This window comes from Siphateles boraxobius, unplaced genomic scaffold, assembly GCF_051911475.1.
Source record: "Siphateles boraxobius isolate OS27281-9 unplaced genomic scaffold, OSU_SipBor_1 20, whole genome shotgun sequence".
In the NCBI taxonomy this organism is placed as follows: Eukaryota; Metazoa; Chordata; class Actinopteri; order Cypriniformes; family Leuciscidae; genus Siphateles; species Siphateles boraxobius.
Window position 1 is genome coordinate 17,409,081 of NW_027508811.1, and position 17,769 is coordinate 17,426,849.

General features: G+C 36.3%; 3 protein-coding genes and 1 long non-coding RNA gene across 5 annotated transcripts; 3 read left to right on the forward strand and 1 right to left on the reverse strand.

Annotated features, from left to right (window-relative positions):
• Positions 1 to 150: 150 nt before the first annotated feature.
• Positions 151 to 5,226, forward strand: LOC143745223 (uncharacterized). The gene is made up of 2 exons (XR_013205960.1): positions 151 to 253; positions 3,508 to 5,226. It is a non-coding gene; the product is annotated as an uncharacterized LOC143745223 (long non-coding RNA).
• mtg1 (mitochondrial ribosome-associated GTPase 1) lies at positions 4,033 to 8,322 on the reverse strand. Of its 2 annotated transcripts, XM_077237189.1 has the most exons (12): positions 8,242 to 8,322; positions 7,060 to 7,214; positions 6,754 to 6,818; positions 6,576 to 6,680; positions 6,368 to 6,454; positions 6,206 to 6,262; positions 6,042 to 6,132; positions 5,847 to 5,908; positions 5,655 to 5,751; positions 5,466 to 5,547; positions 5,219 to 5,331; positions 4,033 to 5,078 (listed from the first exon to the last, which is right to left on the reverse strand). In XM_077237189.1, exons 2-12 carry the CDS (start codon positions 7,160 to 7,162, stop codon positions 4,975 to 4,977), a joined length of 966 nt encoding a protein of 321 aa, XP_077093304.1. In that variant the 5' UTR covers positions 7,163 to 7,214; positions 8,242 to 8,322; the 3' UTR covers positions 4,033 to 4,974. The 2 variants fall into 2 exon arrangements, with proteins under 2 accessions (XP_077093304.1, XP_077093305.1); XM_077237190.1 differs by lacking the exon at positions 8,242 to 8,322 and having other exon boundaries at positions 7,060 to 7,331.
• Positions 8,323 to 8,441: 119 nt separating this feature from the next.
• Positions 8,442 to 12,303, forward strand: elovl6l (ELOVL family member 6, elongation of long chain fatty acids like). Its single transcript, XM_077237191.1, has 4 exons — positions 8,442 to 8,695; positions 8,795 to 8,926; positions 9,899 to 10,050; positions 10,275 to 12,303. The coding sequence occupies exons 1-4, from the start codon at positions 8,601 to 8,603 to the stop codon at positions 10,700 to 10,702; spliced, it is 807 nt and encodes a 268-aa protein (XP_077093306.1). The 5' UTR covers positions 8,442 to 8,600; the 3' UTR covers positions 10,703 to 12,303.
• A 3,088-nt stretch (positions 12,304 to 15,391) lies between these two features.
• mxtx1 (mix-type homeobox gene 1) lies at positions 15,392 to 17,477 on the forward strand. The gene is made up of 3 exons (XM_077236350.1): positions 15,392 to 15,413; positions 15,674 to 15,858; positions 16,632 to 17,477. Exons 1-3 carry the CDS (start codon positions 15,392 to 15,394, stop codon positions 17,403 to 17,405), a joined length of 981 nt encoding a protein of 326 aa, XP_077092465.1. The 3' UTR covers positions 17,406 to 17,477.
• The last annotated feature ends 292 nt before the right edge of the window (positions 17,478 to 17,769 follow it).

Sequence of the window (17,769 nt, forward strand, 5' to 3'; positions counted from 1 at the left end):
AAATTGTATTTTAAAGTAGTTGCAAAATGATGCATTTGAATACATTCAGCTGCTCTTCTATTGCACAGAGGCTTCTTTTTACTAGAGCAGCAAACCTGATGAGGCTACACCTGCCATTTGTTAATTCATCATCTCCAGCATCAGCATAGCCTACACGAGCAGTGCTGCCTTACATAACGCGTGCATTTGATTTGATCTCACACATGATAGTGAGATATCGCGGGTTATTCTGTGGACACGGACACAAACGGAGGTAAGTGCCTCGATATGGCCAAAGATACAACGATTTAAATGAATGAATATGCATAATGAAGGGTTGCTGCAGAGGTGTAGCATCCATTTAACCAATTCTACTTAGACACCGTCGAGACTCCACAGAAACGCCTTGGGTTTGTGCGAACATCAATCGACGTCGCATGCATAATGCCATATTATCAGGCATATGCGCGTCTATTCTCATATCTGCATATTATCATAAAGGATGACAATGCCAGATAATTCGCATTATCGTTGTCTAAAAAACTAAAAAATTATTGATATCGTGAACATTTTAAATTTTGACCAGGCGAACGATGTGTGTAAAGAGTATTTTTCTTCTCATAAATTGTATTGAGTGACATGAATTGTAGCTATTAATGTATAGTCAGAATAACACAAGGTTAGGATAATATAACCTATCTTCCGCTATCTCTAGCAATTGTGAACCGTTTCCTAAATGAATTAATTTCTAGTGACCTAGTTGGAGATTAGCCAGATTCATTACAATTTCATCAATTAAACACACGACAGTGAATACCAAATTTTAAGGCAAATTAAAACTGAGTTAGCTTAATGTATTATGTGTTAAGAATATGTGCTCATTAGCCACCATCACTGTGCTTTTCTCTGGTCTTTGTTTATATTAGGCCTATATCAAACAAAGCAATCTACTCACATTTGGAGACACTATCACCGAGCAAAGTAAATGAACCTGAACGGGCATTACAAAATGTTAAACCTTTGTTAATATTACGTACTTTGCAGTTGCAGTGTTCCCAACCGTATTTGGACTCTTAAGTAGCTTGTGTCAACTGTCTGTCTGTAGTAAAAGTTTGTTACATTTATGGTTTAAAAAACTGGCAGATGTGGTTGCCAGAACTTTATCATAAAAAATGCAGTTACAAGACAATATAAATATGAGGTTACCCCTGCAAAACACATCAGGATAAAACATATGACACAAAATTAATGCAATATGCATGAAATAGCCTACATAAAATAAAAAGTTAAAAAAACTCCTATGCACATAATAACATTTTAAAATGAAATATAAAATAAATGTGATAGTTTGCACAAATAATTCTGGTGATGACCAGATTTAAACCTGTAAACAATATTTTACATAGAAATTACATGCAATGCAAGTTCAAGAAAATGCAATAAAAAACAGTTCTACAAATAAATACATAAAATAAATACATGCAATGCAATAGTAAGGTAAAACAAAATTAACTAAGTTAACAGTTTTTTTTTTCTATAGTAAAAAAAAAAAAAAAACATTTCCCCCCAGTTAAAATTACAATTTATTTTTAATTTGTTTTTACATTGGATCATTCCCCTTAAGTTTACTGCTGTCCTATCAGGTGTAATTCATCACATGAACTATGCACCTGTTCCACAAAGTTTGACAACAAGTATCCAAATACTTTGGGAGAAAGCATTTGCCCCCCACTGCCAATATTCAAATGCCTGGATAAGGATTTTAAAAAAAACATTTAACAGATAAAATATTTTAGAGCTTTGTATGACTAGGAAAAAAGTAAATAATACTATTCTATTATTATTCATTTATTTATTATTTACTTTTCCCATTCTTGAAATCACACTTAGGTTACCTCATATATTCAGGTTGATGAGGGGGTGAATTAAAATAAGAAATACATTCCCCCAGTTTCACAGACAAGGCTTAATCCTAGTCAAAGACTAAATTGCATGTTTAACTGAAAGCAACATGCATTGGCATATCTTAAAATGTCAGTGCCATTGTTTTGTCTCTATTTGCACACCAACAAGGTTTTTTTTTTCTAAGGCACGTTGATAAATGCTACTTAAATGTCCTAATTGAACTAAGGTATAATCCTGGCTTAATCTAAGCCCTGTCTGTGAACCCAGGCCATTGATTCTTAATTGCCAATGATTTTAATTGAGCCAAAGCAACTAAGTCATTGGAGGCTTGCTGAGGCCCTGTTTGAGAACCACTGGTTAAATGCAATGGTATTCATGCATTTTAAGTGCGACTTAAAAATCCTTAAAAACATTATGATTTAAAGGCCTGGTTTCACAGACAGGGCTTACTAAGAGTAGGGCCTATTCAATTAAGGCATTTAAGTAGCTTTTATAACCGTTCCTTAGAAAAAAAACCATCAGTGTATGCATCTTGAGACAATACAATAGCACTGACATATTTTAAGATATGTTGCTTTCAGTTAAAACAGCTCAAACATGCATTTTAGTCTGGGACTAGGCTTAAAGGATTAGTTCACTTTCAAATAAACATGTCCTGATAATTTACTCACCCCCATGTCATCCAAGATGTCCATGTCATTCTTCAATCGAAAAGAAATTAAGGTTTTTGAGGAAAACATTCCAGGATTTTTCTCCATATAATGGACTTCAATGGCAACCAATGGTTCGAAGGTCCAAATGTCAGTCTCAATGCAGCTTCAAAGGCTCGACACGATCCCAGTCGAGAAATAAGGGTCTTATCTAGCGAAACGATTGGCCATTTTTCAAAAAAATAAAATAATATACCATCTCTGAGATGCGCCACGCATTACATCATCACGTTGTAAAGGTCACGCGTGACATCGTTAAACATCCAGGATATGCACACGTAAGGACCACTTTAAACAATAAACTGACACAAATACATATTAATGTGTCATTCAACATACAATAACTTTGAACGTTCCTCCTACTCCAAACTTCTAAACACTGGGTCGGTACTTCCGACCACGTCACGTGTGACCTTTCCAACATGATGAAGTAATGCGTGGCACATCTCAGAGATAGTACAAGATGGGAATTTGTGGTTTAAAAGTATATAATTTTTATTTTATTAAGAAAATGACAGATCATTTCGCTAGATAAGACCCTTATTTCTCGACTGGGAGCGCGTCGAACCTTTGAAGCTGCATTAAAACTGACATTTGGACCTTCAAACCGTTGGTTGCCATTGAAGTCCATTATATGGAGAAAAATCCTGGAATGTTTCCCTCAAAAACCTTAATTTCGTTTTGACTGAAGAAAGAAAGACAGAAATGGACATCTTGGATGACATGGGTATGAGTAAATTTTCAGGACATTTTTATTTCAAAGTGAACTACTCCATTATTAAGCCTTGTCTGTAAAACTGGGGGAAAGTGTCCAAATACTATTAGAGGCCACAGTAATATTGGGAAAAATAGCTAGCTTTTGCTAATTTTTTTCTCTCTCCGAGTCATCTTCATGCTTTTCTTCTATTCCCAGGGTGATCCAGAATGAACAGGGCAGCCGCCACCTGCTGGATATTTCTCCTGCTTTCAGCATTCCTCTGCGATCAGGTGATGTCCAAAGGTGGCAGAGGAGGTGCCAGGGGTTCAGCGCGGGGCAGCGCCCGAGGCGGCCGGACGTCCCGCACCCGAGGCTCCCCCGCTGTGCGGGTGGCAGGGGCAGCGGCGGCCGGGGCCGTGGTGGCGCTGGGAGCCGGAGGATGGTACGCGTCGGCCCAGCGCCGACCGGATGACAGCTCAGAGCATGGAGATGATTACTACAGTAACAGAACAGACTGGGAGCTTTACCTCGCCAGGACATCAAGCGCAATAGTGTATGACCCCACTACCACTAAACTTTCCGCTCTGCTCCTACCAATAAACCTCATCATGTACTTTGCCCCTTGAGGCAGTTTAAGACACAGATTGGGACAGCTTAATAAGCTGCTTATGTATGTTACTGTGCAACACCTATGTTTAATAATGTGTCTGTTGCACAACAAAGAGGATATGAAAACAAAAGAAAGATTCAAAACTTTTATTTAGTTTAGTAGACATTTTAGGAATAGGATCTGAAGTTAGACTGCTTAGTTTGCTTCAACAGGAGCATTAGTAACTATACAACTATAGACTACTTAAATTATGCTGGTTACATCATGTACTGGATGGCAAAAATACTGTGTTATTGTTGTGCTGCTGAACGGCTGGAGAAACACCACTGTAATTGAGATTTACACAAACGTGAACTTTTTTTTAATGAACCTTTGTCTCTTTATCAATATTTATGTTCACATTTAACTAATAATTGTGTGTAGATTGAAGAGGTATGCTGTAACATGTTTAGAATATGAAAACTGTTTCTATCTGTACCTGTACTTCCATTGCTGTGGGTGTTAAAATGTCCTGTTTTTAAATTTCTACTTTAGTCATGCTATTTCTAGTAGAATTTTTTGATAATGCAGTATGTATTAAGTTCACAAGTGTTTAAAAAAGGCAGTGAAATTGAAGATGTTTTTATAATATAACACTACACAAGCACTGTTTGCCAGCTGTTAGATGCATTTAAAAGATTATAATTTTAGAAATCAAAGCAATCACATGCCAAATATTTTATAAAATGGACATATTAGTAAGGAAAAACAGCTGATGTGAAAGTAGACAATCTAATTGTTATAAGTACTTTTGTGTTGGCAACTGACGTTTGGTTATAATCTTTGCTTTTCACATACAAACTTATGCACTCAAGATACCAATGCTGTTCAAATTAAACTGAATCATTTATTGCTTCAATTGCAGTGCTGAATAATAATAACTACATTCACTGCACCTTTGACCTGATAACTACACAATAAAAACAAGACATGTCCAAAATACCCATGGCACCACCTTTTAATTAAAACATTAAAAGTAATGAGTGGTTCACTTATGTGCTCAGTGTCCAGTCTTAAATGTAAATACAGTCAAGTCAAGCATAATCAAGCATCACCTTTCCAAGTTCTCCTTTCCGGAATGCTCTGATGAAATCGTAGGCTGCTGCACTGTAGTCTGGCATTTGGACAGTGATGTTGCCTAAAGAGTTGATGTGTTATTGGTTAAATACATCGGATACGATGTTTCATGAACAACTGAATGCTTCAATAATTAAAGCAGTGTAAGTGAGGTTGATTTATTGTGTGAATTCACTAAATGGCCTGAATAAATCAGCTCACCAACTCCAGTGATGGCCTTCACACGCTTTGTCTTGCCGAGCTTTACTGCTATACACTTCAGCACGTGCTGAATATCATCGCAAGGCTCTTCCAGATTGTACTTCTCAACATAACTAAAGAAGAAATTGTCACAATCATTGTTGATTACTTGTACATGCAGCTTTATAAAATATGCAACAGATGATTGTTTACTACTATAAAATTGTAGATTTGCTCAAAACTCACCGAGAATAAACACAAAACCTACCTAAATCTTTCCAGTTGGTTCAGTGAAAAAAGCAGATAATCTGCAATGATATCCTCACCAACTAAATGGTCCAAAATGGTACCTGTTTGAAAAGAAAACTCTTTCATTACATTACAATTGTGAAATTAAAACAACAAAGCTACTATACACTAAGATAGGCATCTTTGTTTCTGAAATTTGTGGACTTACCACATAAAGCAAGTTTCATTCCAGTCTCTATGTTCTCTATTTTAGGTGGCAGGACTCCTGGGGTGTCCAGTAAATGAATTTTGGGTCGGTCACAGACCTAGTAAAACAAAAATGTATTTAATGCTACGGGAGAACACATCAACCGAAACAAATCCATTATCTGCCTATTAATTATTAATTAATACTGCAAACCTGAATTTTGGTCAGGACAGCTTTTGTAATTCCTGGTTCACCTCCAACTTTTGAAGCTTTCCCTGAAAACAAGAAAATACAAATATCAAATGTCTAGGCCTCCGGTTTGTTTGTTAAAGTCAAACAAACAACGATTAATAGACTGGAATTTCTTACAGCATGCAGAAGAGTATTTACAAAACATAAACGAAATACCTTTTTTCAAATATGTTCTTCTTACAGCATTAATCAGTGATGATTTCCCCACATTTGGCACACCAATGACCATCAGACAGTAACTTCTGTCCTACACATAGATGAATAACAAAGTCAGAAAACTGTATAGCAAAATGTAAGCCACTGAAATAATTGAAACCCACCTCTTCTCTGTGAAAACGTGACCCACTTTCTATCAACTCTGTCACGAGAGGAATGATCTGGAACGCCAGACAGTGAAAGACAGAATGTTTCAATTTATAAGGTGTCAGGTTCTCCAGTCAAGCTTAATTTAGAAATCTGATGTAAAGTGTAAAACCTCTCACCTTTTTTAGGTTTTCATCTCGTTGTCTTAAGCAGTCTGTGAATAAAACATTCCTCACACCTTCTCTCTCAAGCCGCTTCATAATGATCTGGTGGAATTAAAAAAACGTGTTATATCTGATTAGCACATTATTTAAGTATTTTCTGTTCTTGCATCTATTAAGGCAATTTAAATTAAAAGCAATAATGACATGTATAAGATTATGACACCTGCTTTTTGGATGTGTCTGCCAGATCCATCTTGTTCAGTACAAGTAAATGTGGCCGGACATCAAGGCTTTCTTGAAATGAAGGATTTCTTCCAGAAAATGGTATGTTGGCCAGTTAAAGAGGGTTTAACTGATGTTTAATCATTCAAAATGTACATTATCTGCCATAAAAAGGATATTCTAGCATCATGGATCTCTATAATGCAGTCCACCTTCCTTAGACTGGCTCTCATCTGCTTTAGTCCTAAAAAAGAAAAAGTCACAACGCTGAGGATAATTCTGAAGGAATGACATGACAATTTTGAAACTTTAAGACTCCTGGCTTTTATCTGATGGCCATAAATAAGATCAGTAACCAAAGTAAGCAGAATGATTGAAACGCCCCTGTTCTAGATGTTCACTTTTGGCACATGTCTTAAAGAACTATGTAGCAACAAATTAGACGGATAAGCCAGATTTAGTGATTTCTAGTATGTGGCACGCACCTTTAGCCATATGTCCAGGGAACCAATGCGCCACCTCTCGCTCACCAAAGTCAAACACTCTCCTAAACTTGGTAGCATTGAGTAAAGAATGATAAATTCTCATCGTGGCCACTCGGTCCGTCTGAATGTAGAATGTATTTGTAAGACTAAGACCGCTGCTTGTGAAAAAAGAAATCGTATAATTAAAGGTTTCTAAACGATTTAATTTAAAACACTGTAGTAAACATCACTCTCCTACAGATGCTATAGCCTACTTCTTCTGTGCTCCAAGTGACTATACAGAAATAAACCAATCCTCGCCACCTACAGGATTGGCAGGGGAACTACAGAGCGCATGATTGTCTATGGTCCAGATCATGGTGCAGATTCTCTGCCATATCTTTTGCAGGTATAATACTTTGAGAAACACTGAATTCATTCTCGTTATGAAAGTTTTCACTGTTTTTACGCAGAGTGGGATTATGGATGAAATATGGGCCAAAATAAATTTGAAACGCTGATTCTTCCCTAGTTTTCATTTAATAAAAGGGTTAATAAAGCATGTTTTTAACAAGTCTTTTAGGCTACTGTAAATCTGATTCCGATTACCCTTTATTTTAGGTATTTTATTTCTACTGATTTCAGTTGAACAGTGACTGCACAGCCGAAATGAACTCTGTTTGTATCATTGAAGCATTGAATAATTTTCCTGAATAATTTTCGTGATTTAGTGCCCATAGGCTACCTGTCAACATTTATAGTTGATTAATAAAAACAGAACGCACTTTTACGTCATGTGTTGCCAGTTCAGTCACTAGAATGGAATTTGTCACACTCACAGAATGTTCATATGGAATTTGAATAGGAACGGCAGGAATTAAAGCTAAATTTAATAGCCCTACACTAAAAATAATAAAATAGGCTAAAAAAATTACAGTTAAAAATGATTTGATAGGCTAATTGTATTTTACGTCGATCACCTTTAACAGAAATGCTCTGTTCTTATTTGACCGGTTTGGTTTATCACATCACAGTTACTTTTTAGTTTTTAAAAAATAAATATTAAAGGCTATTTTTCATGAAACATAAGACAAAAATGACAGAAATATAAATAAGACATATATTATGAAGTTAAAAAATGCAACATGAGAACATTCTGGCGATAATGTCGCTATTATTTGCATAAGTCATAGTCTACTTAACTGTAATTGTCTTATCACAGCTCTGAGTTAAATGGCTTATTTATAGACTCTCAATCACCTTGTTTCTCCCTCTGTGTATGTTATGGATAGAAACAACTATTTGTGTGCTTTGGCTGCATCGCAGAAACTGATATTCGATTCAGGAAATACAAAACCAGCCCTTTGCCCGAGAGTCACTCCCTAAACTCCACTATAAACTCCACCCTGATTTGCATATGCCAGGTGTGTGCACAGGTGTGTGTCTGAGCCTGCTTAGTTAACTGGTGGCCGCCCTGCCGAGTGGACAGTAACCACAACTTTTTATTATTTTCCCCGAATTACCTTCACTTTTATATTGCGATTTTTTGAAGGTGATTCAAAATGAATGGCACTGAATTTGGCCTGCCTCTCACCGAGTATGATTTCGAGCGCCACTTTGATGAGAGGTTTGCTATTGAATGGATGCAGGACAACTGGTAAGAACTGTCTTTGACTGAATAAGAATTTCACCTGCCATCTTTGCTTTAAGGCCGAGTATAAATTAGTTTTCTTGTGTTGTGTGTTGTCCCTTTCAGGCAAAAGTCGTTTTTGTTTGGTGCTGTGTATGTAGTGGTCGTGTTTGGTGGGCAGCATTTCATGAAGGAAAGACAGAGACTTGATCTGCGAAGAGTGTTACTGCTGTGGTCTCTCAGTTTGGCCATCTTTAGGTAAGTTAAAAACCATGTTTAGTTTATAGCGTGCACTTACTTGGTTATCTAAAATACCAAGTTATTTTACACATTAAGACATCCTTAAAAAGAGGTTTTGAAATTTAGCTCACTTCTGGGTGCAATGATTTATATATATATATATATATATATATATATATATATATATATATATATATATATATATATATATATATTACATTACATGTTTGAGGAACAGCAAGTAACATGTTTATTTAAAGGGATAGTTTACCCCAAATTAAATTCTGTAATTTACTGACCCTCAAGTTGTTCCAAACTGGTTTAAATTTCTTTCTTCTGCTGAACACAAAAGGAAGATATAATTTTTTTTATTTTTTTTGTTTATAACCAAGCAGTTGTGGGGCACCATTGACTTCCATAGTATTTTATAGTATCAGTCAAATGCCCTGAACTTTTGACCTTTTAATGATAGTGCACATTGTCTTTTTAAGGAGACTTTCACTCTTGAACATTGTTACATATTTGCTGCTTGAAATGTGAGAGTGCCATAATGCATGCAAGAGAGATTTAACACTTCGTGTTGCTTTTAAATCGTCAGTGCTGTTGTTTCAAGTTGGATTTTGGTTTCACTTGGGTTGGGATAAGTTGTCTTGGTCCCATCTCAAAAGATGACAGAAATGACAGCAAGCACAAAGTAATTGTGTGCATGCTTGAGAAAAGAACAATGGAATATTGTGATTGGATGGCAGCAGTGCTCTCTGGTCACATGCTATTTAGATCTCCCTTAGCAACTGGACTTTCACCACTTAGTTAATGTTTTGATATTGATTGCAGTTTAACAGAAACTGCCTGTTAGCAATGTTCCTGGGGGGGTTTCTCCCCCACCCCTAAAGTTAAGAGGCCTGAATTGTTTATCTTGGATATCATGGTTTCACAACCATGGCAGACAATATTCATATACAAATCATGCTTTTTGTTTTGTTTTTTCAGTATCATTGGAGCGGTGAGAACTGGTTGCTTCATGTTGTACATTCTCAGCACAAGCGGTTTTAAACAGTCTGTTTGTGATCAGAGCTTCTACAACGGGCCAATTAGCAAGTTCTGGGCTTGTGCTTTTGTGCTGAGCAAAGCCCCAGAGCTAGGTGAGGTTTTATTTTTAAAGGGATAATTTATCAAAAATACCCTTTTGTTGTCATTTACTCTGGAACACACAGTAAGATTTTTTGCAGAATGTTCCAATTGTTTTGCATATGTAATGAAACTGACTTTCATTGTATGGACAAAAAAAGTTTTGTGACTAAATACTTTTTATTTCTAGCTTAATTCTCTTTAATTGCTTCCAATTTTGCTCTTGTAATCTTTTCAGGAGACACCATATTCATCGTCCTGCGTAAGCAGCGGCTGATCTTCCTGCACTGGTATCATCACATTACCGTGCTGGTGTACTCCTGGTATTCCTACAAAGACCAGGTTGCCGGTGGTGGCTGGTTCATGACCATGAATTACACTGTGCATGCACTCATGTACAGCTACTACGCTGCTCGAGCGGCAGGACTCCGTGTGCCGAAACCCTGTGCCATCATCATCACTTGCACCCAGATTGCCCAGATGGCCATGGGGCTGGCAGTAAGTGCACTAGTGTACCGGTGGATGCAGGATGGAGATTGTCCCTCTTATGTGGATAACATAGTGTGGGCTTCACTCATGTATCTCAGCTATCTGCTCCTCTTCTCTTCTTTCTTTTATCAGTCTTACATAAAGGGTTCAAAACCCATGGGCATCAAAACTGAGTGAAATGCAGGACTGAGGTTTATATACAGGTTTTATTTTTGATAGTTTTCCTTGATAAAAAAAATATATTATTGTTATATTATTTATTTCATGTTTTTAAAGCAAGGTGAACAATGAAGATGTCAACTGCTATTATAGTCTGGCTATGCCTCAAACTGTTTGTTCGTTCTATTCTGGTATTAATCAAAAACAGCTCTTCATTTTGTTGTTGTTGAGAACTTGTTGTTGATTTTGAAGAACTTCCAGACATTTTTTTGGAGGGTGATTGTGAATTTTCGGTGTCATATGATCGCTTTGTCCTGCAGTCTTACAGGACACAGTTTCTAATCTTCAAAAGTTCATGTTTGTTTACTCTTTGCAGACTTGGTAACATGCCCTGAACCCAGCTGAGACACATGGTGTATGTTGTAGCGTGTGCTCAGATCCAAGATCTGTGTTTGTAGTTTGAGAACAAGTGAAGAATTTGTCAAAAGAGTCCTTGTTAAATGTACATATTTGTAGAACAAAGTCCTAGTTTAAATGGCCACACCATTAAAATTTCATCCATTTTTGATTGTTCTTCTGGGTGTGTAGGTATTGCTGCATGATAGTTCTGTTTTCTCATGATGTTACAGAAACTTGAATTATCTGTGCTGACTGGTTGGACAGGTTTCTAGTAGTTTAAAATGGGCATTTTTCAGGCTGGAATTCTCCAGAAGGACGACACCCTTGTTCTCGCTCTCATTCTGTGCGTGTTTCTGTCATTAGTTCACTGCAGCCCTGATGCACTGAATTTACAGTATGTACTACTAGCTGAGGAATGATTGATCTAGACTCGCTCACCCTTGAATAACACATGTAGAGTCAGTATGAAATGGTTCCTTTCTGGTTTTCTGTCTGTGAGTATTAAATTGGTGTCTGGCACAGCGGTTAAACTTTAGCTGTTCCTATAATGGTGTTTGTTACTTGAGTCATTACTAAAATGCACAGTTTATATATATTTATTGTGAATATCACATGTGATCACAGTTTGGAGATAGTTCAGTTTATGCTTGTGGGGGAATTTGGTATTCCACTGAAATTACCATGATGGGGTTTCCACCTATGGCCATTTTTTAAAATATTGTATTTTGTACTGGTAGAGAACAAGCCTTTGAGAATATTCAGTGGAACTAAATATGGATTCTAATTTTAATCTGAAATGTTGCTGCTACTGTCTAAGATGGTTTTTTTTTTTGGTGTCTGTCTGTACTCTGATTTCTCATGTCTGTTCCTTTAGAATCACTTTTTTTAAGACTGAAAGTTTCTATATTTGCAAATTTCCACTTAAAGGACATTTTGATTTGTTTTAAAGACATTTTATGACTTTGTCTTAATGTTAAAGATAACATTGTGTTTGTAGGAACTTATTGTATGAAGTTGAATGTAAAGTGGCACTAGTTTACTTTACAAAACATTTACAACAAACATGTTTACAACTCCTATATTTTAATAAAGGAGTGAAATGTGATGTATTGAAGGTGTCAAATGTAAATATTTATCTTTCTTACCAGATTGTCTGTACAAGTTCCAAGCCAATGTGAAGTAATTATGATTTTTTTTTTGTCATTAAAGTTGTTTCTGTATTATTGTGTCTTTCATGTTCTGTTCAACTTTTCACAGACAAATGGTGTCAGCTGACAGGTTCTCTGAGCTGAGCTGGAATATTTTACGCATTCTTACACATACTTTTGTTGTAAACAGGAAGTTTTACATATTTCCAGGTCTGACAGACATAGATCTTAAGATTGATGTAAGTTCCTTTTTTTTCATTCTCTTTTTTTCTTCAGTACATGATATAGCACTTGTGTTTGGATATCACTCTGGAAGCCTCTTCAGAAATATGATTTCTTTATCACATCCGACTCAGAGGTTTTAATAAGTAATAACTGTAATGGCAAAAACACTTTCTGGAATATTCTGTGTGCTCTTCTCCACTAGCAGGCAAAAATGTGGTTAGGAACTAAGCAGCCGTACATTGACCCCAGCATTTTTCATGAATAGCCAGTCAGTAACTTGCCATTTAGGTAACACTTCTCATTGCCCTGCTGGAACCAGAGGTTAAGTGACTTGCTCAAGGGTACAGCAGTGGTGTGATACAGCGATACCTCAGTGCCTGGTTATTCCCTACTGCTTTTACTTTCCCCAACATATCAAAATGAATGGACAGCAATTTTTGTTGCATTTGTACTTATGAAATTTAAGACACCTACAAATTTGTCACCTTTTTAAGGACATGTAAAAATGACTGAGAGTAGACTTTGTTGTAGAATAAAACCTCAAAATATCTTGAGCTTGTGTAACCACATACAGTATTTCATGCTTGTAACATAAAACCCATTGACCTATAGACATAACCAGAAGCGCTAATATGCTAACTTGTTACTGTTTTTTTTGGCCTAAAAAAATACATCATCCATGCAACACTCAGTTGCCTGTATGTGCATGTTCATTACATCTCGGTAGATAATTTGGTTAGATCAGAGGTACAAAAAAAACCCCTCATTGTACAGGTAAAAAAAAGTATTATTTTATCCCCTAAAATCAACAACTATTGAATTGAACATGTTTGTATGCATCTTATGATTTTAGAGCTGTGAATTATGGAAATCGTGCCACAATCTTAAAGCTGTTAAAGCTCAATACTGTGCTGACTACTGTTATGTCAATAGAACAGCTGGACTAGGAGTTTTAAAGGTAAATTTTCAAATATGGGGAGAAAAAAAAAGCAATACAGAAACAGTGGGAAAGGATAGTTACTCTCTATATTTGCTTCTATACAATAGTAATGTTGCAAGGTAATTTTTTACAAAACAAATAAATGAAAACTTATCTGCAATTTGCACATTTATCTTAAAATAACAAACTGATTGGATTTAAACTGCAGCAGAATGCGGTATCAGCCAAGTAGGTATGTTTGAAGAATGGGGGGATGTCACGCTCTACATTTTGTAAGAAATTCAATGCATGCTTGCCAAACTACTTAATGAAAAACTTTGAGGTTCTACATGCTTTACATGGTAATTTAATTTAATAACCATAACAAAAGCACTAAGATGAGATGACAAGATGAACCTGGACTTCATAAAAATCATTCCAAACATCACTTAATTTATAGCTAACCCGATTCCATAATTTATTTGAACTTGTTTGTATGGAAACATTTATCTTGTCAGATATGGACATTATTTATTGATCCGTTCTATCCATCCATTACCTATCTATCCATTCTATGTCTTGGGCTGATAGGTCCATGTGTTCAGTTTGCTTTAGTCTGGCTTAATTCAACAGCACATCTTAACAGCTCATCTGCATTGACAAGCTTGGCAAGAACCTTGACTTTGAAATGACCGTTATCCCCTCTGGATCCTCTGGAGCAGAGAGAGGGAGTGACAATCCTCACACATGTGAACTCTCCTATTAATCATTTCACAAATTACCCTCCTTGTTTTCCTTGGCTTCCAAAACATGTTTCTTTTGAAAAGAGATCAGAAGACACAAAGAGATATCCATTCACAGCCTTTTGCTTAAACTTATGTTAAGCACGTTGTTAATGTCTTTGTTAGTTAATATTTTCTTGAGTCTATTGTTTAATTGATTACAATGCTTGAACGAAGAGCAATTACAGCAAAAGACACCATCTATTTACACACTTTTCCAATAAGGGTAATTATATGTTTGATTAATGTGCAACAAGCCCTCTCTATTAACATACAGTCTGTTTATTTTTAACCTTTGTAAATAGGAATATATTTAAAAAAATAGTTTTGAAACAGACATATTAACATTGTATTGCATTCTCAATTCTCAAATTTGTATAGCTGTTTTAAGTGATATTGTTAAATGACTTACATATAATGGGGATTTTTAGAATATCCAAACTGTAAAGTTGAAAACCTTAATCTTTTTTTATATATATATATATATATATATATATATATATATATATATAAAGAATTTAAATATATTATTTGGTACAGTCTGTGTTTATTTTTAGCCGTTGGAATATAATATAAAATAACAAATAGATTTGAAACAACAACTTAACATTTCATTGCATTCTCAAATTACTTTCTGCTGTTTTAAGTGTGTGATATTTTTTTAAATTGAATGATTTACAGCTAATGGTCATTACGAGAATATCCAAACTGTAAAGCTGTAACTTTATAACTCTTTTTTATGTATATATTAAGAATATATATATAAAATGCAATATACATACCAACCAAAAAATTTAATAAATACATAGATAAACATAGATAAATAACATATTCAAAGATCTGACAAAATAAAAGCAGATAAACATACTGTATAAAAGCGACTAATGCTCTTCATGTATTTGGTTTTTTGAAGATATATCTAAAAAGAAAACTTTTAAATGTTATAAAATCCAATTTAAAGAGACAAAACATTTTTTTTTTATTGAGAAAGACGTTTTTAAACACTTAAGTACTGGCTTTGGCTGGCTTTTCCCCTCATCTTATTTCTATTTCACCCATAATAAGCACTTCTAATGGGGGAGGTGTGGGTGAAAGGGGGGTCATGGGATAGGTACAGGTATAAAACAGTGCTGTAGGGGTCAGAAATCAAATCCCTGAGGAGTATCAAACAAGACAGACCTTTATACTTCTCCAGCCCCTTCAGTATTCAGGATTCAAGCAGTGGTGACTCAACATGTGGAAAGACAACAGTATTGGTAAGCACTACTAAATGGTGTTTTTTTATGGATATATATTAACATATAAGATGTAATAAGAAAAAACAATCTTCTCCATCTCAAACCAAAAGTAATATACTGTTACTGTTCTTCTGCTGTATATATTATTGTGGAGAAGCATTCATACATTGCATTGATATTGTTTGCTTGTAATATAGTATTTTTTTAATGAACTATGAGGTTGTGAATCATTATAACACTATGATTGGCTTTGCAGTAATTTAGATCTTATTTTTCAGATGCATCTGCTAAAATATCTGGAAGCAGTACTGTATCCAGAAGTGCAAGTCGCAGGAAAAGGACGAGTTTCTCAAAGGAACACGTTGAGCTTCTGCGTGCCACATTTGAGACAGATCCTTACCCAGGAATCAGCCTCAGAGAAAGTCTCTCCCAAACTACTGGACTACCAGAGTCTCGCATACAGGTGGGTCACGATGTCTTATGGCACGTTATGTACAATAGCACACTGAATTCACTGAAATTTAAAGGGGTTGGTCACCCCCCAAAAATGAAATTCTGTCATCATTTAATCACCATCATGTCGTTCCAAACCTAAATGACTTTCGTTCCGCTGTGAAACAGATTTTTGTCGTTATTTTTTATCTATATAATTAAAGTCAGCAGGGTCTAAAACAATTTTTGGCCCCATTGACTTTCATTCTATAGACAGAAAACCAAGGCTTTTTTTTCTTCAAAATTTCATTGAGTGTTCCACAGAAGAAAGAAAATCAGGTTTGAAACAACATGAGTGTGAGTACATTTTTGGGTGAACTATTTCTTTAATTATGTAAATAAGGAAGCAACCCCTTCTTCTTCTCTTTCTCTGTATCTCTTACGCATTTACAAATTCACCAGCTACGCATAAAAACAGGTGAAGTGATATGCTAATAAGGCCTTATGTGAAACATACTGTTTGCTGTCTTTGATACCACTATCAATATCTGACATGACGTAAGCGTCTTTGTGTTTATCTGCTGTTTAGTTTAGAGACCATACGGCCTGTAAACAATAGACATACCAGGCATAGATAACCATCCTGACTTTATGCCACCATAGCTGGATGCATCTCACAATGATTAACCTGAATCTTTTGACAGGGAAGCTCTTATCTGTATGCACTAGATGGTTGAGTCTAATCTATCAACTGTATTCTTATGAGACTGACCCTCTATGTCTTGATGTCTCCACTTGCAATAGGTATGGTTTCAGAATAGGAGGGCTCGCACGTTAAAATGCAAGGGTGGAAAGAAACCGTTGTGGCAATCTGACTCACCATTGCCAGCCTACAGTGCCATGCAGAATTCACCGTTGCAGATTCACTCTTCTAACAGGGAGGGCAGCAAGTCTGGTGTGGTCACTGGGCCTTTATGCACTTCACCAACTGCGCACCCAGATCATATTAAGGAAGAGATGGAAAGGGATGGCCACTATGGATATGACACTCCATCTTCCATGTCTATCGGTGATGATTCCGGCTACTGCACCCCTTCATACGGACACCATCAGGCCAGAGCCATGAACGCTCACTGCAGCCCTCCTCTTCTAAGCACAGAGCATCAGATGCCCCCTAACTGGGCTACGAGGTATGACAGGAGGTCACCTATGAGCTCCATGTGGAGTCCATATCATCTTGAAGCTTATGCCTGCAAAACAAGCGCCATCCAGAGCTTTTTTTACTCTCCATCTGAAAAACACAACAGCCTTCAGCCACTGACCCCTGTTACCCCAGACTCGGGTTGCTGGGAGGGCACTCCTCCAGCTTCCAGCTCTTTTTGTGTAGACAACCCAGAAGTTCCGAGGATGGAGAGCCAACAGGAAAGCGGGATTCACCACGGGCCTCACCACGGGCCTCTGCCTGAGCTGCCGGCCCTGTCGCTGCAGGAGATCCTGGGGGAACTGCAAGGAGACTGGTGGCAAGGAGAAGGACTGAACAGCCACTCGTCGTCTGAGGACAACCATCTATATGGCTGAATTTGGCTGTGTGCAATGTATCTATGACTATTTATTCAATGTATTTATTGACTATAAGGATAAGTGCTTAAACGATAATTTATTATTTATCTGATCTGAAAGTAACAACATGAGAGATTTCAGATGTTTTCAGACTAATTAACTGGGCTTTAGTCTTATTTATCTTAATTTTTGCTATTTATTTAATAGTCTCTGTAAACGTGTAATCATGCAGCTGTGTGTACAGACATTTTTTATTGAATTAATTTAATTGCTGCACTTGTATTTAAATAAAGATGTGTTTCCCCCTAATGCTCTCTCAAATATCAGACTTTATACAATTGTTCTGTATATTGCTATAGCTTTTTGCACTTATTCTTTAAGA

Bases quoted from the DNA above. Each gene is read 5' to 3' on its own strand.
- mtg1 (XM_077237189.1), bottom strand. From the start codon at position 7,162: ATGAGAATTTATCATTCTTTACTCAATGCTACCAAGTTTAGGAGAGTG. The intron at 6,819-7,059 runs GTGCGTGCCACA...TTTCTTTTTTAG, and splicing joins CCCTGGACATATGGCTAAAG to GACTAAAGCAGATGAGAGCC. The intron at 5,548-5,654 runs GTAAGTCCACAA...CTTTTCAAACAG, and splicing joins AATGAAACTTGCTTTATGTG to GTACCATTTTGGACCATTTA.
- elovl6l (XM_077237191.1), top strand. From the start codon at position 8,601: ATGAATGGCACTGAATTTGGCCTGCCTCTCACCGAGTATGATTTCGAG. The intron at 8,696-8,794 runs GTAAGAACTGTC...TGTCCCTTTCAG, and splicing joins GAATGGATGCAGGACAACTG to GCAAAAGTCGTTTTTGTTTG. The intron at 8,927-9,898 runs GTAAGTTAAAAA...TTGTTTTTTCAG, and splicing joins CTCAGTTTGGCCATCTTTAG to TATCATTGGAGCGGTGAGAA.
- mxtx1 (XM_077236350.1), top strand. From the start codon at position 15,392: ATGTGGAAAGACAACAGTATTG. The intron at 15,414-15,673 runs GTAAGCACTACT...CTTATTTTTCAG, and splicing joins GTGGAAAGACAACAGTATTG to ATGCATCTGCTAAAATATCT. The intron at 15,859-16,631 runs GTGGGTCACGAT...CACTTGCAATAG, and splicing joins TACCAGAGTCTCGCATACAG to GTATGGTTTCAGAATAGGAG.